Here is a 21,833-nt window from a genome sequence, read left to right on the forward strand (position 1 = left end):
GGGTGCCCTCCGCTGGGGCAGGGGACAGACCCCCAAACCCCCTGCCAGAGGCCGGCTGGGAGCGAGGGGCCTGGCGGCCGTCGCACGGAGGAGGGCGGTGGGGGACGAGGGGCTTTTGTGCGAGGAGGGACACGGCCGGGCGACGGCCCCCGGCCACCTCACGGGGCGTCGAGGGGCTGCAGGGCTCTGCTCAGCGGCGGTCGCCCGGGCTCGCCGCCCTCCCCACACGGAGCCCCTGGGCCTGCTCGGGGGCTCTGGGGCAGGGGCTGGCCCCGGCCCGGCCCGGCCCCGCTCGAGGGGCCCCGACCCAGCCGGCCCGGCCCGGCCCCGCTGGGGGCTCCGGGGCCGCCGCGTCCCCACGGCCCCCTTAGCGCTGGGCTCGTTCACTCCGCCGAGAGGGGGCGCCCTCCCCCCTCCGCTGGTGCAATGGTACGGCCCAGCGGGCCTCCCTCTCCCCCCTCCCTCCCCGCCGAGCTCGTGGCCGTTTCCATGGGGAGGGAGCGACGCTCGCCAGAGGAAGGAAAAGGCGGCGCTCATTGGCTCCCTTTGGCGGGGGAGGGCGGAGAGGGCGGAGGGGCCAGCCAATCATGAGGCCCTCGACCCCTCCGGCCCCGCCTCCGGGGCCCCGCCCCCCCGCGAGCCTTAAGGCGGCCGCGGCGGTTTCCGCCGCGGGTGTCGCAGGCGGAAGTGGTGGCAGCGCGCGGACATGGCGTCGGGCGGCGCCTGCGGCTCCAGCTCCCCCTCTCCCGCCGAGCGCCTCCCCCCGCCCTTCCCCGAGCCCCACGGCGACGGCGACGCGTCGGGGGCGGCCGACAGCGACACGGAGGGCGAGGACATCTTCACCGGCACCGTGAGTGCGGGGCGGGCCCGGCCCGGCCGCTGCCCCGGCCCGGGGGTGGGTCTGGCGCCGGCTCCCCCGGGGGCGGCCCGCGCCGAGGGCAGCGGCCTTGGGCACTCCCCGGCGGCCGGTAGCGAGCAGGCCGGAGCGGCCCCCGCCGGCTCCTTTTCAGTAGGTGTCGGTGCGAGAGCCCCCGCTTCCCGCTGGGGTTGGAGCCGCCCGGTGGCTGCAGCATCGTCTGGTTTGGTCGAAGGAGGCGCCCAGCAGAAGCGTGGAAGGGCAGAATCCCTTTTGGGGAGGAAACAGGGGCTCTGTGCTTATCTCTGCTGGCCCCGGGGACTCTCTGCTCTCCCTGTGGCAGTCACAGTTCTGCTCCTCCTGAAAGTGTTTCCTTATGGTGTTGCTGTAGACATCAGTGCCGTGGGAGTGAGTTAAATGCCCACTGGTAATGCAGAGGGTGCAGGGGGAGCAGGTAGCTCTAAGTGTGTTGTCAGTGCTTGGGCCACTATTTCAGTGCAGTTAACTTGTCAATTCTTGCAGAATCTGAGGGAGTGAAAAAGCTGTGAAGATGTCCTCATGGGGCTCCGGCGTGGTGTTGGAAGCTGGCTGCTCACCCCTGCCTCGCATCAGGTTAAAACTAACTAGTGTGCAGACTATCTTGCCAGGTCGAAACCTGACAGCTGCTGTTCAATGTTATTGTTGTGTCTCAGTTTGTTACGAGACTTCCCAGGGAAATGCCTAGGATTCCTACCCAGAGGGTAGCTCTCACCCCCTCAATAGCTAAGAGACTGTTGGTATGGCCAGCTTGGTGCTTGTCGGCTTGGAGTTGGGATGGAGGACGAGGTTTTTTCTCCATGAGGTGTGAGAGAGGTAACTCAAGCCCTCATACTGGGGCAGCTCAAGAGTATCCTTGTGACTGCCCTTGCCTCGTACTGGAATAAGCAACTATGCGACCACGGAGTGAAACGTATTGGGAAGGCTTAGTTGCTGCTTCTTCATCTGGATCAGTCTGGCAAACCAGGTCACTGCATTGCTGCACAAATAACCTGGTGAATGTGAGTGTGATGGAGGAAATGGCTGGGGGTTTATAGCACCTTATTTTGTTCCTAGTAGTTCTGTGTGTCTGTGAAGCTCCAGCTGTTGAAAGCTGTTTGCATTAACTCATGCCAGCTTCAGCTGATTGGGCCTGCATTTGTCCCAGGCACTGAACAGTAAGTGGCAGCAAAGTTAGAGCAGTGACCGATGCAGCTTGGAACGGGGCTGGTACAAGGGGACAGTTCAGTAAGTTGGTTATTGTAACTCTGATGATAGCTGAGGCCAGGTGTTTCTGGGAAGTTAGCACTGAAAGCGTAGCTGAGGACTAACTCCTGGGCCAGTGTGCACACGGGCTGCCAGACTGAAGAGTAGCAGGTACAGTACAGTCACACAGGCTTCCAGAGGGGTCTGAGGAGCAGCAGTTTAGATGTGCAACAGTTTGTGCAGGTTAAGACTAAGCTGCTGCTGAAGCAAGTCCTTGGGCCAAAAACAGTATCGTGGGGGCTCTGAAGGGAGCACGGTTCAAGGACCTCAGAGCAGCATGGGGTCAGAAGCTGAAGCAGGCTCGTGCATTGCAAAGCAGTATGTGCTTGGGCATTGATGCCTGTTTGATGCTCTATTAAACTGAATCCCCTACCCAGCCAGGGTCTAGTCTCAGGTTCTTGGTCTCAGAGTCTGTACTGAGCAAGGATTTGCCTACTAGAGGGGCCTCCTCTAGGAGACTGGTTATGTGGATGCTGCAGGGACTAGGATTGGCTGCTTAAGCTCCACAAACTGAGGCTTCTTGTGTTGTCCCCTGTGAAGAGTACCTTTGACACCATGGCCTCTACCTGGCTGCCTCACCCAGGCTTTTTCATCATCCCTGTTCCTGCAGGCAAGACAGAAGGAGTTGGTGTCTCTGGCCAAAATCTCTCCAGAAACCTTCATCTGTCTGTAGTTTCCCCAGCCCTGATGCTTTCCCTTCTGGCTGGGCTGGGCCCAGCTCTTACCTTTCCTCCAGTAGGAAACTACAGATTTGACTGTCTGAGGTATGCAGTGAGCATGGAAACCTGTCTGTCACATGAGATGGAGCTGGCCCAGCAAAGCCACATCCTGCTGACTGGCAGAAAGTTATAGGGTTAAGCTGTAGCTGTTTCTGTACCTTTCCTGATGAAGCTTCTGACCTGATGCTGCTCTGGTGTCCTTCGACTGTGTTCACTCAGCAGCAGATAGTCTTGCCAGGAGTCTGCTGCTGGGCTTAGTAGTAGAGAAGCAGGCAGGTTTGGAAAGATGTTGCTTGTGGCTGGATTCTGCCCTGCATGTGCTTCTGAGGACAAAACTTTTGTATTGCTCTGGGTGTAACAGAGCAGTGGAGTCTTGTTGCTGACAGTAATGTGGGAAAATGCAGTCCTGGCTTGACAGGATCTCTGTCATCCAGTGTTAGGGAGAAAGCAATCTATGCTGGTACCTCTGGCTGGCGGTAGAAGATGGTGCTTGTCCTGAGGAGTTCAGGACCTTTATTTAAGAAATGAAGGACACAGTATGTGGCTTGCTGTAAGAGAGCTTTATGGTAGAGGGAGCCTACCAAAACAGGCAAGTGTCAACTGCCGCGGGCTTTCATGCAAATAAAGTGGCCCTTCACAGAAACTGAAGTCTGAGCTGAAGCAGCTTATCAGGTGCTTAGTGTTGTTGTCGGATCAACTGTCATAACTAATACTTCAGTTTCCTGTTGTGACCTTTTGGCTTTGCTTGTCTGTCTGCCCTTGAGTATTAGCAAAACACTTTCTGTGAGACAAGGGAATTGGGCTGGTAAGGCAGATCTGTATGACAGTCAGTGTTCAGGTGGCTTGAGGGCGTTTAGCCATAAAATAGGAGGCCACAAAAGTGTTTGGGTCAGGCGTAGGTATAACCAGAGCTGGAACTCGCCTGTCTGCTCATGGAGGTTGGACAACTGCATGGCCATGATCCTCCCTAGGGATGCATTCAAGTGTCAGCTCTTCTGAAACTGTATCTGCTTCCCTGTGACAAGCTTTCCCTGAGACAAAAAAAATCAGGCTTGTATTTGGGGACTTGGGGAACTTAATTTGCCTGGTGTCATGATGGGCTGTGCTGTGTACTAAATCAGGCCTCTGAGATGGTGGGTGTAGTGTCATGGGCTGATCCAAAAGAGGCTACATTCGTTATCTTCTGTAGTAACAGATGGTGAAGAAGGCACAGGGCGTAGTAATTTCATATTCTTAGAAACTAAGTTTAAAGCAAATGAAGAACCTGGTCACTCTAGAAAAGTGACCTTGATGTGATACTGGAACAGATGACCTCCTGAGTCTGGGAGAGAACTGGGAGCTGAAAGGCCAGCCAGGGAAACTTCAGTGCCTCCCTTAGCTTGTCCATATAGGAATTTCTTACCAGCTTGAAGAGCTGCTGCAGGAGTGGAGGATCTGAATGACCTCTGCTAGAAGTCTGACATAGTATCACTGTGGTGATAGCACTCTTGTTCACTCATGTGCAAGGCTGGGAGAGAGGGTAGCTGCTGGCACAGCTTTCAGAGGTTGCTGCAAGATCCATCCTTGTGAACACTGTTTTTCATATTGCTCAAGTACACCAGCGACCTGTGCTAGGAGGAGACTGATCCTTGGCTGTTTGGAAGGTCCTACACCAAAATAACCTGTTTGAGGAGGGCCAAAACCAGGTGGGGGTGAGGAGCGTGTGCTAGAGGTAGTGTGGTCCAACAGGTGAGCCTTGCTCTGCCCATCACCAATGCAGAAACATTCCTGCTAGTGGCTGTTACTCCTCGGGTATGCTGAACTCTCCCTGCTCCTGGCCTAGTGAGCAGTGCTGGGAAGTGTGTAAGCTCCTGATGTGCCTGGTGAGGAATAGATTTAATGTTTCAACTGGTGGGCTCTGTGGGGACTGAGAAGCAGTCTTGATCGTGTCTACAGATTGGCCCCTATGAGCAGGGCTTACTTAGTCACTTGTGACCTATGCATGATGTTTGCCATGGGTCTGTTTGTGCCTCTGCTCTCAATTTTCCATCGTTAGAAAACATGCCTCTGATGCATCCTGCCTGTAACTGTTCTGATCCAAGCGGGGAGTGAGTCTCTGCTTTCTCCTCCAGAAAAGCTTCCTAAAATAGGGGAGGACCTTTCATCAAATGTCTCTGGAGTTTTATGTAGCCAAAGACTTGGCCCCATCTTACACAGGAGCTGCATTAGCAATGCTTTACTCCTTCAGGAGTAATGGAAACCAGTGGTGTTTTCCTACTAAAGAAAGCCCTCCATAGCCTGTCAGTTCCGAGTTGCTGCTAATAGTACTTCATTTACTAGCCATCAAAGAAGTGTTCTGTTCTCTACCTGGCAGCATTAAGGCATTAAAGAATAGCACTTGCTCTCTGGTTCTAGCTTAGAGTAACTTGTACTTGCTTGTCTTGGTTCAAAATGAAGGGTGATTCATGGCACCACTGTCCATAGCTCTTGCCTGTAGCTGTCATCCAAATTAAGTAGCAGGAGTGCAGAAATTGATTTCTAATGTAGCAGACTAGTAGACACAAGCTGTGGGGTAGGCTTTCATTTTGTCCCAAAGCCTGCTCCCAGGAGCCAGGACACTTCTGGCAAAGCCTGGATGCTGTTTGCTGTGGCATTCTGCAGGCTCAGCTCCTTAAGTCTCTGCCCCCAGGTTTTGAGGCTGGCTTGTCCTGGCTGAGCCATAGCTCAATGGCATGCTAAGAGCACAAGCTTTGAATCAAAGTGCAGTGCGCGAGACTCTGACAAAGCCGGTGTTTTACAAACACGAGCTGTGCCCCTGCTTTAATCCAGCCATGGCAGCCTTGTCTTTGCTGTTGGGGGGGGTGTTGCAGGAGGGGACAGTGCTGCCATGTGCAATGGAGAGCACCAGCACTACTGGCTGCCAGCAGTGCTGGGGGAGCAGAGAGTTCAGAAGCTGCTCTGGTGCCACTTTAAAGTGGAAGGAAACTGCTGTGTTAAAGCATGACCGAGCTTCCTTCATGCAGGGCTTAACTGGCCCTGTGGGGAAGGGCGGCTCAGCCTGTGGCAGTGGTTGAACTCCTAACACAAGTTGAGCTGCTAACAAGGTTCCTGTGGTCCATGACCAATTGCTGTCGGATGCCTCTTGGCAAGCAAATCGCTGCAGGCCTCTGCCACCAGTGGCAATAGCTTAGCTTTCCCAAGGGATCTTCTGTTGTCAGCATGCTCAGCCTTGTATTGCGAAGTGTGCAAGGCTTGCTAGCATTGCCCATCTGGCTCGATGCAGCATTAATGCTGATAGACCTGGCCATGCTATTTCCAGGTAGTGACTTGTATATTATGGGTGTCATGAACAGGAGCATTCGTGTGCACTTCACTGCCCACTGCTCCCAAAGCCTGTAGCGGAAGGACTGCACCTGTGACGCTTGGTCTGTGGACTGGCACATGCTAGTGATCTGCTAGGTGCCCCTGTTCTGCTGAAAACTGGGGTTGACGCTAGCTCTGAAATTCTTGGTGATTCCTGGTATCTTTAGCTGCTGAGAAGCCTTGGTGTAGCTCTGCTGACAGAGATGCTAAAGCTCAAGGGCTGGTAGAGGGGAGGCAGTCTGTGATGTCCCTGGCCACTGTGCTCAAGCATGTAGCTTATAGGATTCATAGTATTGACCCTGTGTGGTGCTGGCTAGAAAGGTGGGCTGTTTGGTCCTCCAGCCTCCACTCCTCAGTGTAAATGACCCCTTGCTTATGTGCTTTTAATTCTTTTACAGAGCAAGCCCACAGCACCGAAAAGGGAATCTCTACTCCCTGTGAGCAACAGCTCCAAAGAGAATGGGGTTCCTGTAGAGCAAGATGATCAGGACTTATTTGCAGGTGAGTCTGTATCTATTGGGCACTTACTGGGGCTTTCTGAAATCTAAGCCTAAGGAGTAATCTCCTTTCTAGCCATGACCTGCTTATGGCTAGACCATGCTTATTCATGTTTATCCCAAGTTCTTATCTCTCTAACTTATGTTCCAGTCTACGCTGGAAGCACTGAGCTCTAGTGGTGTTTCTGGGAAGGTCAGAGTAGCCTCCTCCAGGTCTCTAGCATAATCATGCGGCAGGATTAACTGCTTCAGAGCTGAAGAGGCCTAAAAAACTTGTTTTGCTTTAGTTTTGTCATCTCAAGCTGTTAAGGCAGTGAGTGCTCTCCCAGGGTTAAAAGGTTTGTGGTGTTCCCACCTCCGTGCAGGTGGAGGAAGTATCTCTAGTTGAGATATGGCTGTTTCCAAGCAACAGAAAACATAATATTCCTTACCAAAGGGAAACAAGAAGGGCCAGTCCTTGCACAGCTCTCCTGTTTCTTGGCTAGGTGGGACCCCTCTGGCAGAAGCATCCAAAGAAGAGTCAGCTACTGGAGAGTTTTGACTTAGTCTGGGTGGAGAAGCGTACTGGGAAGGAGCCTACCTTCCAGGCTGGTTTATATGCCATGTAAAATCAAACTTGGTTCTGGCTGTTCTAGTGCCTAGTTACTGCTGCTAGCAGCATTCTGGATTAACTTGATCCTCTCCGGCAGGATTGATCAAGTGCTTTTCCGGCAATGAAAGATGCATCGAGTCATGTTCTTCTCAGCGCTTACAGATGCCCTCCCATGGATATTATTGATTGTCTATTGTTACTCCCCACATCTTATGAACCTCTCCCAGAACACTGAAGTTACCTTTCCAGTAACGCAAAGTAGAGAGGCTGACCCTTGCAAACTTCTCTTGACAGATGCCACAGTAGAGTTGTCTCTAGACAGCACGCAAAACAACCAGAAGAAGGAACTGGCCAAAGCATCCAATCCTGCCCCCCCATTAGACGTAGCTGCAAGCTCCTCTTCTAGAAACCCTCCAAAGAGCTATGAGGAGGTGAGAATTGCTCTGAGCTTTCCAACTTGCCCTACTGGTTTGGGACTGTAATTGGCAGAAACCTGTATGTTTACTCAGATGTAAACATGCATCTTAAATGATGCAATTAATGTAATTGGCATATTGGATGTCCTGGCTCTTATCTCAGGCCATCAATTTGAGACCGATACCACTGAAATGGGGTTCAGGTCAGCCTGACAGCATCCTTGCTCATGTGGAAGCATGATAGTGCAGGCTGCTTCCAGTGCTGAAATAGCAAGCTGCTGATCTGATCCTGAGCTCTGACTCAGAGCTCTAGCACCCTGTATTGCTGCAGATGGGGCGAGTAGTGTAACTCTTTAACAGAAGAAAACTGGTCCTGGGTGCAGGGTCCTTAAGTGGGACTTGTAGTCTGGTTGCCAGGTCCAGTTAATCAGGTGGCATTTGGTCTGAATCTAGGTTTTCTTCTGTAGAGAGAATAAACCTGTTTCAGGGACAAGTGTTCCTTTTCCGCCCTGAGCACCACTGAGCTTATGAGGACAGACTTACTGCAGTGTTGTCAGGAGTAGCATCTCAAGTTAGCTTTGGACTGGCTTGGATAAGGAAGCAATGCAGAGCTAGGACAGGGTGCTGAACTCATCGCTGAACTGATAAGCTGTGACCTTCAGGCTCTTAAGCCAAAGGCTGTTTGGGGTTAGTCTCAGCTCTGCTTCATCCAGTCCCTTAACACCATTCCACTAGGTGCAGGACTGCAGTGCTCCCTAAGCAAGCCTGAAGCCTCTGTGGGTCTGTTGGAGGTGGTGTTGCTGGCATAGCCACCCACTAGCCTTTAGTCTGTCAGGGTATGATTGAAAGACCTGTTCAGACTGGATCTGCTGGTTGCTATTGTGGCTCTTGTCCCCTTATGCTGACACAAGATACCTTGTCTTCTATTTAGGCTCAGTTTCTTAAGTGGTTTCAGATGAGAACTGAAATTGTGATGTAAAAGAGCTAAAAGGAACTGATTTTGTACTGAGCTGAGTGAGAGTAGACTCGGCAGGTTTTCAGCTTAGCACTGTAGCAGTTTGCACATCTGTCTGTGCAGGTAGCATTGCTGTAAGGTCAAATCCCATTTGGGATCCTTGGAACAGGTAGCTTCAACACAAGTAAGAAGCCTGAGGGCTTTACAAATGGTCTTGGCCAGATTTAAGTACCAAAGATGCCTTTGCACTATGACAAGCTCACTTTGATCTATGGAATTCTATAATTTGGAGCAGGTTGAAGCCTGGATTTCTGGATTTAGTTGACTCTCCTTATGTCTTTCTTCCAAACAGCTGGAAGAAGAGGAACAGGAGGACAAATTTGAGCTGACAGTAGGAGTGAGTGACCCAGAGAAAGTTGGTGAGTTAACATCCTGTCCTGCTGAATGATGAAGCTGAGTTAGACAGGCCAGGCTTGGCAGTAGGACTGAATGTGGATATTATCTCCATGTGCCACGGTTCCAGCTTTTGAGCTGCCTCTGCAAGCACAAACTTGATCACTCACTTCCCCAAAGCCTCTTCCGAGATCTAGAGGAAGTGAAGCTAAGCAAAGCAAAAAATCTACATCCCAAATGAAGCAAAGCAGAAGCAGGCTCTGTGAAGCCAAGCACCTCAAAAGCAGGAGCCCATTTTGGGAGGGAGGTGATATGATGTTTGTACTAGCAGAGCTCAGTGCCTACAGCTGTGGTGTACAACTTTACTTGATCTCCAGGAAGCACTGTCCTTTGTGTGGCTGGCAGGGAAGAGGCAGAATTGCCTTAACCTCAAACTAAGCATCTTGCTCCATGCTCTGACACCTTGCCTAGCAGCTGTGGAGTGCTGAGAAGCAAGAGGCCTTTTTTGTGTTGACAGTGGGGATCAGAGCAATTTGACCAGCTACGTGGCTGTCCCTGGCTTGTGGAGAGTTCTAGGTAGCATCTGGTCCCAGCCAGCAAAGCAGCCTTACTTGTGGCAGCTTGTTCCAACTCTTGGCTTATGAGTTCTGGAGTTGGAAGATGCACAGACTTGTAAATTGGAGGTATTTTAGGGGTAGCATCAGACTTCTGAGGATGCCCTTCAGTTGAACTACCAGGTAAACTCTCCTTCTGCCAGACAAAGGGATTTCTGTATTAGCTAGAGGAAACTGCCTGTGATGTCTCAGAATCAAACCACATGTAGTCAGGGGCTGTCTGACTTGCATCCTCTGAATAGACTACTTCATGTGCTGTACAGCCACCGAATTGTTATGTTCGGAGCAGATGTGTGGAGTTAGCCCAAATGCTGTCAGTGTAACAAGTGAATGATTGTCAATGTTTGCTGCCTTAGGAAGTAAAAGGAGGGCTTAGCAGTCCCAAGCAGCCAGGTCGGGTAAATGCCTAATGGGCAGGGGTCCAGGGTCCTGCAATGAGATGCTGCCTGAAGTTCTGCGTGAGGATGCAGGGCTCTGTCACTTCATCAGGACTAATATATTAGAACCAGTAAAGTAGGCAAATGCCAGGAGGTCTCTAGAGCCTTGTGCTTTGGAGTTTTGAAAACATCCAGGTGATGGTGGAAAGGTCAGGCTTGGGACACTAACACCTTGTTTCTGTTTTCCATAGGCGATGGCATGAATGCATACGTAGCCTACAAAGTGTCAACACAGGTATGTCTGACTCACCACTCCTGTGATAGGATGCCATTATTTTTTCCCCACTTTAAGGCAGCCAGAGTGTGTCTTTCCCTAGTCATGCCAATGGTGACCTTAAAAATACAAGAGGCCTGAATACCTTGTTACAAGGGATTCATGAGTTAAAATGCACTCCTACAGACCAAAGGATGAGCCTAGCTGAGAAGTAGGTTTTGAACCTATTTGAAAGGACACTCTTGACTTCAGCCAGTTACATCATTGCAGCCCTGGCTGATGTCCTAGCTCAGTGTTACAGTGAGCAGCAGGAATGACAACCATTGGGGAGAGCCCCAGGCACCAGCTCTGTTGCTAGTGGTTGTGCGTTGATGGTTGTGTCAGGTTAAGCTGATCTGTACTCAGCTCATCTTTTGCTGAAGAGTTATTGCTGTAACTAATTTGCTGTCAGGATCTACTCTCTTAGGCTAGTAACAAGAAATCTGTCCTTCAGGAGCAGCTACTGTCCTTGCAGCTGTGGGGTGCTGTTCTGAGCTCTGCAGAAAAGCTGTTCCTAGGTATCTGACAGTCAACTGTTGTGCTCCTCTACTCCTGTAGCCTTTTATTGCCTTGGACTTGAGCAAATTCTACCTCAGGCTGTAGAGCTGGAGAAGAAATCCAGCTGAAACCCTGCACAGCTGACTGGCTCTCAGCTTTTAGGCCTGGCATAGGCAGTCATTCAAAGGAATTGACTTGAGTTACCCCAGTGACTGCCAACCCTTTTGGGTTTCTGGCAAAGTTGAGTGTTCTGGTCTGTCAGACATGAATACTCCAGTCCAAAGACTATCCTTCTTGCCCTGGTTCTTATGACTTCTTATGGCACAGGTTTTCTAAGATCCTTTTGCTGTCACTTGATGGTCATAAAGTGACATTGGGATGAAGGGATGTACTGGTGATAATCATGTAACTGATGTGCTGTAGCTGGAGCCTATATTTTATGGGATGGTTCCCTCACTGTGAGCAAAGCAAACTGAAGGGATCAAGTGGAGTTGATCTCCTAGAGAAATGGGATTTGGTAGTGCCAGGTGTCCAAAGCCTGGAGTATGGGTGCAGTCCTTGTGTAGGAAGCCAGCAGTTGCCCCATTATACTGTAGGTCCACAACTTTTGTCTAACTGGAGCTGAAAACAGACTGACCCATTGACTCACCTGGAATTCCCCAGGTCAATCACCCTGCTGAATGACAGGTCCAAACAGCACTGAGCTTCCTAGGCTACCTTCATCATATTGCTAAAACTGCTGCCATGTACAGGTCTCAACCTTCTGCATCCACAACGGTGTGACTTTCCCACTTTATGCCCAGCTCTGCCATGGGTGAAGGCACATGGCGCATAAGTAGCTGTGGCATTGCTCTCAAATCACAGAATGGCGGAGGTAGGAAGGGACGTTTATCATGCAACCCTTGGGTTATCTGGAGAGATGGCTTGCGAGAGACTGAGTGAGCTAGTCTGCCAGCGATAAGTACAGGAATGCAAATGGCACTTCTTCCTGTGCTGGAGCATGAAAGAGGCCTGTGGTATGTGCTGCCACAGCCCATTCCTGCCCGCTTAATGGTAGGCACTGTCTCCTGCGGTCTGAAACAGCTGGTGTGCGAAGGGAACTAGCAGATTTGTTAACCTCCAGTTCTGCCTTGGTGACGCTGTCAAAAGCTGCTGGTGGCCCTTGTAGTCTTAGGGTGACAAGTTGTAACCTAACGATGGTCTCCTTCTTGTGGAGAGCAGGGATGGTGGGATTAGGCTGTGCGCAGGGCTTACTAAGCAGCCTGTGGCCACAGTAACAGCTGCTCTGTTGTTAAATAGCATTAATATTATTGCGTAGTCTGAGGAGAACTCCTAGGAGGCGAGTTCTGGAAAGCCTAGGCCAAAGCTTGCTCAGTTTAGCTTTGCCTGTTCCTCATTCCACAGAGCTCAAGCTGTCCTATTTCTGCCCTCAAAATTCACAGCCTCAAAAGCATAATTTGGGCTGTCTATGTAGAGACAGCTTCCCTGGGCAAGCCTGAGCTGACTTTCATCTCTTCCCCCAGACAAGCCTACCAATGTTCAGGAGCAAGCACTTTTCAGTGAAAAGGAGATTCAGCGACTTTCTGGGTCTGTATGAGAAGCTGTCGGAGAAGCATGCCCAGAATGGGTTCATCGTTCCTCCACCACCTGAGAAGAGTCTCATAGGTGAGCAGTAGAGGTGCTCTAGAACTGGTCCTTCTGATGTTGAGCTTCTGCCTGCAGTCCCAGACCTGAGGGGGATAGCTGCAGAGCAGTAGATGGAAGGAGGCTGGTAAAAATTATCCCAATTTTGTGGTGCAGACAAAGCTGTAAGTATGGAATCAGCAGGCTCTGGCCTTAATGCTTTGAGTCCACAGATGGCTCTGCATTCACTTGAGTGTGGACTTGTAACCCTTGCAGTCTTGCCTGGCTTTGCTCTGCCTCTTCTCTGGATGTAGACTTTTGCTAGACATAGGTATAAGCAAATCTTAATTATCCAACTAGTTCTTGCTGATGTAAGGTCTCATTTCAATTGTAAAAAGCCCAGCTTCTGCAGTCATGCTGGTATGGTAGTCTGTACTCTAACAGACCTCGCTACCTTGTGTGTTCAGTTGAAGCCACTCATCACTTGCATCTTCCTCCTGTGCTAGGAATGACCAAAGTGAAAGTTGGGAAAGAAGACTCCTCCTCTGCAGAGTTCCTAGAAAAAAGACGGGCTGCTCTAGAGAGGTACAGATCCAAACAACTATCCCCTCGTGCCTGAGCCAAGCAAGGGACCTCTGAAAGGTCAGACTGGCTGCACTCTCCTCCCTACATAGAAGCAGTCTGCTTCTAGGTTTGCGGTGAAGCTGGAGGCCACTGAAGAGTTACAACTACAGAGAATTACTTTGACTCTAAAACTAACTCCTGCTTCAAAAGACCTTGCTGGGATTTGGTCAGAGGCTGACCAAACTGCACTGACAATGCAGGTTGTAAAATGGAGCTGTCTCATCAGCTCACATGTGGGTGTTTAGTGGTGGTGCAAACAGTGCAGATCAGGTGAAGAGCAACTCAGGCTTTTCCAAAACTGACATCCTGACTACACAGCCCACTAGCGGCTTCTGCTCTGCCACTTGTACTGGCTGCTGTAGTTAGCACCAGGATGTTGTTTACCTCTAGTTTGTCCTCTGAAGGGCTGGTAGAAATGTTGTTGAAGAAGCCAACTGATCAAGATCCAGTCTTGCATCTTGAGTAACTTGTCCCAAATATTAAATGTCTGGCAGGTCTGGTCTTGAAGTCTAGTCTCACTAGAGTCCACAGGGAAGCAAGACTCTTGCATGGTGGGTGGGTGAGAACAGGTTGTTGAGCCTGACTTTCAGCCATTTCAGAGTAAATAACAAGTGCATTGCAGTTGACTTGCACATTACAGCTCAATGGAGTTGCTCAGAGCCAAGTTTGCTACAAGGGAAGTAACTCTTGATATGTTCCACTCTGCAGGTACCTTCGGAGAGTTGTCAGCCATCCAACAATGCTGCAGGACCCAGATGTCAGGGAGTTCTTGGAAAAAGAGGAGGTCAGTACTGTGGAGTAGTGTAAGCTACAAGTACCTTGGAAGTAGAGAAGGAAACAGTGTCCAAGAAGGTAGCAAGGCATGATGCTTCAAGGCTCTTCTCTGCAAAAAGCAGAAGAATCCTGCAAGAGCTCCTAACCAGCAGTGACAAGAACAGGATTCCTTATCTAAGCACTGACACAAAGGAAAAGCACTGTGCACTGATAATGAGCTCTGGCCTAGCTTACCTAAGTCATGGCAGGAGGGAGGACACTTTGAGAGCACGGGTAGTCTTTGTCCTAAGAAATCCATGATTGGAGTCTAGCCTGCTGCTCAGAAGTGAGGAAAGACTGGTGCTGGCTTGCCCTGGCACTGAGATGTTAGTCCTTTCACTTGACAGTTGTCCTGTTTGCTGCCTGCTTGTGCTAAACTTCCACCTCAGGCTAGAACTGACTGAATGAAACTAAATGAGTTACTTGGATTGCAGCTAGAATGGACATCCCTGGGGAGCACCGGCTCCTTATGGAACCGCATATCTGATGTGGTCCCTGCTGCTCCACTGAGAGTACACTGAGAGCCTCTTTGAGGCTGAGCCCTGGGAAACTCTAATCTGTGTGATTCTGACTAATGTTGTGCTGAAGGGCTCTCATAGGAGCATACATCATGGAGAAGCCTCACTTAGAGCTGCATCTGCTCTAACCAGTAGTCTGAGAAATAGTCATGGCTGGCACAGAGTAGTACCCAGCACTGCTCTAGTGTAGTGTCCCAGGAATGCAAACTGCTGCTGGCTCTTGGAGAGATGCTCCAAAGCACTTTTCTCTTGTAATTACATGACCTGTGGCAGCTTGGGCAGCTCTTGGTTCCAGTTGCAGGCACTCAAATAGCAGGAATGGTTCTTAAAGATCTGTGTTACCTTGGCTAAGCAGAACAGACTGGCCCCAGATACCATGGAAGGTTGAGGAACTCCTTATCTGTCTGAAAACAGCTCTAGTCCCATGTTTTGAAAGGCCATGCAGGTTGTACAGATGCTCAGATAGTGTCTGGCTAATGCTTTACAGTAGCTGTGGTGGGTATACTGCTGCCTGCAGAAACCCTGCTGTCAGGGGATCCACATGTATATCACAGGGAAAGTGAGGCCACCGTGATGGTTGTTCTCAAAGCTACTTTCATCTCCTGACAAAGCAAACTTTTTTGCTTCTTTACAGCTGCCAAGAGCAGTAGGCACCCAGGCCCTGAGTGGAGCAGGAATACTGAAGATGTTCAATAAAGCTACCGATGCTGTCAGTAAAATGACCATCAAGATGAATGAATCGGACATAGTAAGTATTTGGACACCTCCAGGCTCTCCTTTTCCTTGCTTTAGAGCTGTGTGTGCCCACCAGCTCAAGTTTTGGCTGTGAGACACAAGTAAAGCTCGTGGCTATGCAGTGGTGCCATCTGTGAGAATCTGCTTTGGGCTCATCCATTTCAGTGGTTTGAGGAGAAGCTGCAGGAGGTGGAATGTGAGGAGCAGCGGCTACGGAAGTTACATGCTGTTGTGGAAACGCTGGTGAACCACAGGAAAGGTAACGAGCTTGGTACTGCTTGCACTGTAGCTTGAGCCATAGCAGTTAAGCCCGAGTCTAATGCCTGACTGGAGGTTGCCAGTGAGTAGGTGCCCTAGGAGGCACTTCTGAGAAGATGTGACATTGCTGCCTTGCTATAAATGACTCTCGTCCCCTTAATTGGGGCGATGGAAGCAAAAGGATGACTCCACATCTTCTAAGCTTGTAGGACTGGACAGGATCACAATGTCAAAGTGAACCAGTGTCCTGCTGGGTGAAGGCTGTTGCTGTTGCAAACCTGAGTAGAGTTGATCTTATTGTTGATTCTAAGCTATCCTCTGGCAGGGAGCAGAGATGTTTTTCTTCCTCGGCATGTTTTGGCTGACTTCTGCGAATCTGTGCCTGTCCTCCCACTCTGCCACTTCCCTTCCTGCTGGCTGGAGTTGCCTAGCCCTCCTCCCACCATGCTGCAGGAGCTGCCAGCTCTGACTGTGAGACGGTGCTGGCTCTTCCAGCAGCAGGGCCGGCTGGTGTCTGTCGGGGCTACAGAAAAGCAGTTCCCGTAGCAGCCTCCAGGCTGAGCTCTGTAGGATGGGGCTCTACTTGCAGGGCACCCAGCACAGCAAGGCCGATCTGTTGACTCTTTTATTCCATTCACTAGAGCTAGCGTTGAATACAGCGCAATTTGCAAAGAGTCTGGCCATGCTGGGGAGCTCGGAGGACAACACGGCCCTATCCCGGGCACTGTCCCAGCTGGCTGAGGTGGAAGAGAAGATTGAACAGCTGCACCAGGAACAGGCTAACAATGACTTCTTCCTCCTGGCTGAGCTCCTGGGAGACTACATCCGCCTTCTCTCAGTTGTAAGGGTAAGCACTCCTTTGGGGCAATCCTCAGAGCCAAGCTCTGGGGTACACTGCTGGTCCTAGCACAGTTCTTAGGCTAAAGTGTGCCAGGAGGCAGCTGGTTCTCTAAATGCAAATGCAGGGCACTGTATATCTCTGATCTCATCAGGCAGAGGGCAGACTTGCTGCTTGTTGAGTTGTGTGTGTGTTGGACTCTGTTCAGATCAGAAAAGTAGGGTAGGTGAGGGCTGTCTGTGCTGTTCTTCAGGGGGAATATGGAGCAAGTTCGTGGCTTATAGGTGGTCTCTAGCCATTCAGAGGTGGAGGCTGCAGCTACTGCAGAGGCTCTAAATTGCTAACCCATGACCCGAGTTACAAATAGATCTGACAAGCCCGGCTGGGGAGTAGCCAGAGCTTTGAAGTGTGTGTAGCCTGCCTGGCATGCACTGCTTATTGCTGGAGACTGACAGAAATAAATCCCTGGTGAGCTGTAAGCTTGAAAGGCTGTTAACTTGATCCTGCCCAAAACCCGTCCTGTCTCCAAGCAGTTAGTTCTTAACAGGCTTTCTTCTGGTCTCTGCAGCCTCAGGTAGGTACAAGCCTGAGGCTGGGCTGAGTTCCTTGGTCTGTCAGCTTCCTCTGTACTGGGAGGTGTGTGTGCTCCAGAGCAGGACAGATCTCTAGGGCTGAAGGTAATAAGACATCTTGGATATTCCAGTAAGCAACTGTAGTCTTACCTAAGACTTCACCTGTTTCTTGGCTGCTCTGTCCTGACCATGCTATCAGATGCTGCTTTCTGCCTTTTCTAGCTCTTCCCCACAATCTAGCTGGAAGCAATCAGAAGTCTAATGGATCTTTCTTGCTTGGGCTAGTGATTTGCAGGTCTGCTAAAATCATCGGCCTCCTGCCAAATGCCTGGAACTTGGTGCCTGGGCACTCTGCAGTGACTTAGCTCTGTGTGCCTAAAGGCAGTCTTGCTCCAGGACAGCAGGAGCTAATGCTGGAGATCCAGTGCGGGACTGGCAAAGGCAGTTCCTTGCACTGGCAGTTCTTGAGGGAAGGCCCCACATGCTGAAATGAGCATGCAGCAGAGCTTGGAGATGGAGCAGGCTCAGTGTTTAGGATACTGCCAGTTCAGCAGGTGCCTCAGACCTGTCCAGGCCTGTGCTGAACTGCATGCTTAGCGGAGGGTTTCCCCACAACTGTCTCCTGCCAAACCCTAGAGTAGATAGCCAGAACCTGTGCTGCCATCCCCATGTAGGGGGAGGCCTCCAAAGCTGCTCTTGAAGCACTAACTGCTTGATGTAACACCTGGGTTCCTTCGCTAGTGGGGTGGCAGGGAGAAAAAGTCCTTCATGACCTGGCCTGTGCTGCAGCGTTGGTTGCACATCAAGGTCTCTGACCTGGACTGGTCCAGGACCTGTCTGGTGAAGCAGCTCTGCTCTTAGCTGAAGCCCCCTTTGCCAAAGGCATGGGTGTTGCTGTCAGCAGTGCTTCCTGCAGCTGCCTACTGCTACTGGTGAGGTGATGGAGGGCAGGGGTGAGCAGCAGCAGAGGGGTGAGCAGCAGCAGAGGGCATAGCTGTGCTGCTTGTGGACTAGCGTGTACAGCCCCGCATGTGTTTATGACTCCTGTGTGCTGCTCCCAGCCTGTTTGGGGGCATGCCAACTCGTTCTCTGCTGCTTCCTTTCAGGGAGCCTTTGACCAGCGCATGAAGACCTGGCAGAGATGGCAGGATGCCCAGACCATGCTGCAGAAGAAGAGGGAGATGGAGGCCAGGCTGCTCTGGGCCAACAAACCTGACAAGCTGCAGCAGGCCAAGGAAGAGATCTCGGAGGTAGGGGGTGAGGAGCACTGGGGTCTCCAATTGGCTCCTTCCCCTCCATGCGCTGCTGCTCAGTCGTAGCTTGTGGCAGCACTGCTCTAGGTCAAGCAGTACTGGAATTGCTCCACTTCTCTTTAGAGGAGGGTGTTTTGAGTTGAAGGGCCACGTAGCAATTGCCAGGCTTGTAACAAAGGAAACGCCAGCTTTGAGCAAGCCCTACAGGAATCCACAGATGCTGCGGGAGGGGCTGCTCGCAGTCCCGCTTCACGTGCAGCAGTATGTGGCTTTCTTGATCACAGACCCTGAGCTTGCAGCATGCTTGAGCACTGAGTGCAGGTGGTGCAGCAGGTGCCACTTGCCGTGGCAGTGAGCAGATGTAAGGACCAGAAGGGCTGGCCTCCGGGGGGGCTGTGCTCCAGAGGTGCCCCCCAGCTGTGAACAGTCACTGGCTGCAAAGCCACTTAGGAGTGAAAGCTTCATCTCCCCTTCCCTGGAAACAGCACACTTCCTCTCTCTGCAGTGGGAGTCTCGTGTGACACAATACGAAAGGGACTTTGAACGGATTTCTGCTGTGATCCGCAAGGAAGTGATACGGTTTGAGGTAGGTTAGTCCCAGCTCTTAAGCAACTCCCAAGCCCCTGGGAGGGAGCTGCATGAGGGCTGAGCTGGCCTAGCTGACTTTGGTGTCATTTAGCTGGGAACACCAGCCTGGCCTAGCCAAGGTGTCACCTCAGTTCCTAACCCTGCTCTCTATCAAGCGGCTGGCAGTATTTGCAAATCCAGACAGGTTTGAGTGGGGCATGTACTACTGCAGACAGCTGCTGTCTTTGGTTAGAGGGGTTTTTCTCCTGCTCAGAGTATGTGAATAAGCATATCCATTAAAATGAAGGCAGATCTGCAAAGATCCTCAGAGCCTGCTAATCTGTTGTGCTGCTCACCAGCTCACAGCCAGCAGGTGAACCTGATCTTCCATTTCATGTTCTCATGCTGCTGCTGGTCACTTAGTGTGTGGGCAGCTGGGACTGTCCAGCTTGGTCCCAGGAGAAACAGGAAAATCCTGTCCCATCCCTGCTCAAGCACACCAGGCTGGAGGGCTTCAGTGGTTAGTTCAGATTTGTACCTACTTATGCAACTATCTCTTGCAGAAAGAGAAATCAAAGGACTTCAGAAACCACGTGACTAAATACCTTGAGACATTACTAAACTCTCAGCAACAGGTCAGTATCCCTAGCCTGCTTGCAGCTAGTCCCCGCCTTGTGTCGGTGTTGGCAAGCCCCTTCTGAAGAGGGGCTTCTGCTGTCAAATCTAAGTAGTGTGAGGTTGCACCCTGCATGAGCTGCTGGGGTGGATGTATCCTGCTTCCCCTGACCACCACAGGCTCCTGTGGGCTGGAGCCTCTGCCCGCAGTCTTGACTGATCGGTGCCTAACAGGAAAGCTGCTTTGCACAAAATACAAGCTGTTGTGTCACACTCAGCTTTGGGCCTGACTCTTGGGCTGCATGCGTGACCCTGGTAGAGCTGAGCCAAGCTCCTGGTGTGCACTGGGGATGGGCTTCTCCCTGAACACTTCTCAACTTGGCCTGTAGAAAGCTTGTTTGTTATGAGCTCGGACTGTGGTGGCAGAGTGACTGCCGGCTCCTGACTCTCTTCTCTCTCTACAGCTCGTGAAGTACTGGGAAGCGTTCTTACCTGAAGCAAAGGCAATTTCTTAATCGGACCAAGCAAATGAGTGTACCTGAACTTTGCCTTTTTATACACTATACCTCTGTCTTTTACACACGAACAAACCCTAGTTAAACACTCTGGAGCTGGTAGAGGTTTAACCCCCAAACAAGCAGCTTATAAGCCAGTAACTCTTCTAACTGTATATTTTTCATTTAGCTACATATATTTTCTTACTGAAGAGAAACTAGTTTCCTGCTTTAAGACCAGACCTGCAGTAGGTGAAGAGTGAGGGGGTTAACAATATATGTAAATGTATATTTTTCAGCCTGGGTTTTAGGGCTCTAATGACTATCTTACTCCTGCAGTGCCATTAAGATTATGTAATAAAACTTATATCAGGGCAAACAAGCTTGTTCTGTTGTTTACAGGAGCTACTTGGCCTGGGGAAGGGAGGTGCAATGCCTGAAGAGAAGAGGCTCTGTTAGTGTCTCAGGCCCCTGAAGGCCAGTAGATCCAGGGCTTGGCCCCTTCAAAGGCTGTGCTGGCAGCCCAGCATCCACCAGGCTCTGCTTAGCTGTGTGTCCTGCCCAAGAGCTCCACATGTGGATGCAGAAGGAGGCAATGGTGCCTGGTGCTTTGATATGTAATATGTTGTTGTTGAGGAAACCCATGACCTTGGAGGCTATCTCTTGGCTTTTGATTAAACTTTAGCCTTCTGCATTGCTTTAAGCATGAGGACAAGCTGCTGTTTGGGCTCGACCTCAGCCAGGCTCCAAGGTGGCCCAACTTCACATGCTATGGACTTGGTCTTGCCTCCCTCAGCTGTGGGGGAAGCAGACAGTGCCCAAGGTAGCACAGACCTCTCATGAAGGTGAGAAGCTCTGCTCCTTCAAAAGCTGTTGGGGTGACAGTAGGTGGCAGCCCCAGGATGCTGCTGCAAGTTGCTGGCTTGGGGAGCAGGGGCCATGCAAGGTGCTCAGCTGGCAGCTGTCCTTGAAGCTCCTTTCACTGCAGAAGCTGTCTTAGGAGGGGGCTTGGCCCTGAGAGCAGGCAGTTATGTTCTTAGCAGATTTGATCAAAACTGATACTGATCCTTCTCTTTTTTTTTTTTTGAAATTAATAATAATAAAAAAACCTGCCTCTATCAACTTCCCCCTTGTCCTGCTAGAGCAGGGGATTCCCTTGTATCCACAAGAAAGTTTGGTGGAGCAGTGCTGCACCTGCCCTCCCCAGGCTGCACTATCAGCACGGGCAGCTGGCACTCCTGTCCCAAGTGCAGCCAAGAGCTGCGCTGCTCCTGGGTCACAGCTAGCACCCTACATGGCCGGATCCTGGCTCCTGCGTCACCCCTCCCCTGAGCAGCCCGGCATGGGCTCCTTCCCCTGCCAGGCTGAAGTGCACAAAGATAGCACGCTTCGCTTGCCAAGCGCCTCTGTCTGCACGAGCTGGGCTGAACTGGCTTTGTCTTGCAGTAGAGAAGTTCCCGTAAAACAGAGGGAGGTCAAATCCGTACAAAGCATCTTGTTCGAGCTGCCACGTGCTGTCCTTGAGGGCGCCTATAGCAGGTGTGGGCCGCGGGTGCAGGTAGTTGTGGGAACTTTGGGTGAGAGCGGCTCGAAGGCTGTGCTAGGGCCGCTGCTTTTATCTTTCCCTGGCTCCTCCGCTGCTCCCCTTGCTGTGTCCTAGGAGCTTGAAGAGCGTGGAAATGGCCAAGCAAACTGCTGCTGGTTCTGGGCAGGGATCCCTGTGCCCTTTCACTAAGTCAAGCGCCAGTCCTAACGGAGACACTAGCCGCTGGAAGCCCCGAGGAGAGGCCGGAACGGTGCTCCGACTTACACCCTGCTCCTGAACGGCTCCGCCGGCGCCTGGCCAGCAGCTTCTCCCCGTGGGCGAGCAGAGGGCTCTGGGCGGCGCTGGCTGAAAGCACAAGGCTTTGGGTCCGGGCTCTCTCCCGGACCTCTGGGGAGGAACCCTTCCCTGGATGGCGCTCCAGGGACCGGCCGGCCCTCTCAGGCTGCGTTCACCAGCCAAAGGAGCCGGGGTGCAGCCCTTCGCTGGGCCGCTCGGCTCGCCTGCCCCGGGAGCAGGGGGGGCCC

At 51.5% G+C, this 21,833-nt stretch overlaps 1 protein-coding gene across 3 annotated transcripts; it reads left to right on the top strand.

The window, feature by feature from the left end:
- Nucleotides 1–623: 623 nt before the first annotated feature.
- On the top strand, nt 624–20,889 carry SNX1 (sorting nexin 1). Of its 3 annotated transcripts, none has more exons than XM_026116186.2 (15): nt 625–850; nt 6,597–6,699; nt 7,582–7,718; nt 9,011–9,077; nt 10,294–10,337; nt 12,377–12,518; nt 12,983–13,061; nt 13,809–13,884; nt 15,066–15,179; nt 15,332–15,425; nt 16,066–16,271; nt 17,941–18,084; nt 18,593–18,673; nt 19,218–19,289; nt 19,734–20,889. In XM_026116186.2, the coding sequence occupies exons 1-15, from the start codon at nt 707–709 to the stop codon at nt 19,782–19,784; spliced, it is 1,554 nt and encodes a 517-aa protein (XP_025971971.1). In that variant the 5' UTR covers nt 625–706; the 3' UTR covers nt 19,785–20,889. The 3 variants fall into 3 exon arrangements, with proteins under 3 accessions (XP_064373741.1, XP_025971971.1, XP_064373742.1); XM_064517672.1 differs by lacking the exon at nt 625–850 and adding an exon at nt 1,400–1,468; XM_064517671.1 differs by lacking the exon at nt 18,593–18,673 and having other exon boundaries at nt 624–850.
- The last annotated feature ends 944 nt before the right edge of the window (nt 20,890–21,833 follow it).

Source organism: Dromaius novaehollandiae, chromosome 10, assembly GCF_036370855.1.
Source record: "Dromaius novaehollandiae isolate bDroNov1 chromosome 10, bDroNov1.hap1, whole genome shotgun sequence".
NCBI lineage: Eukaryota > Metazoa > Chordata > Aves > Casuariiformes > Dromaiidae > Dromaius > Dromaius novaehollandiae.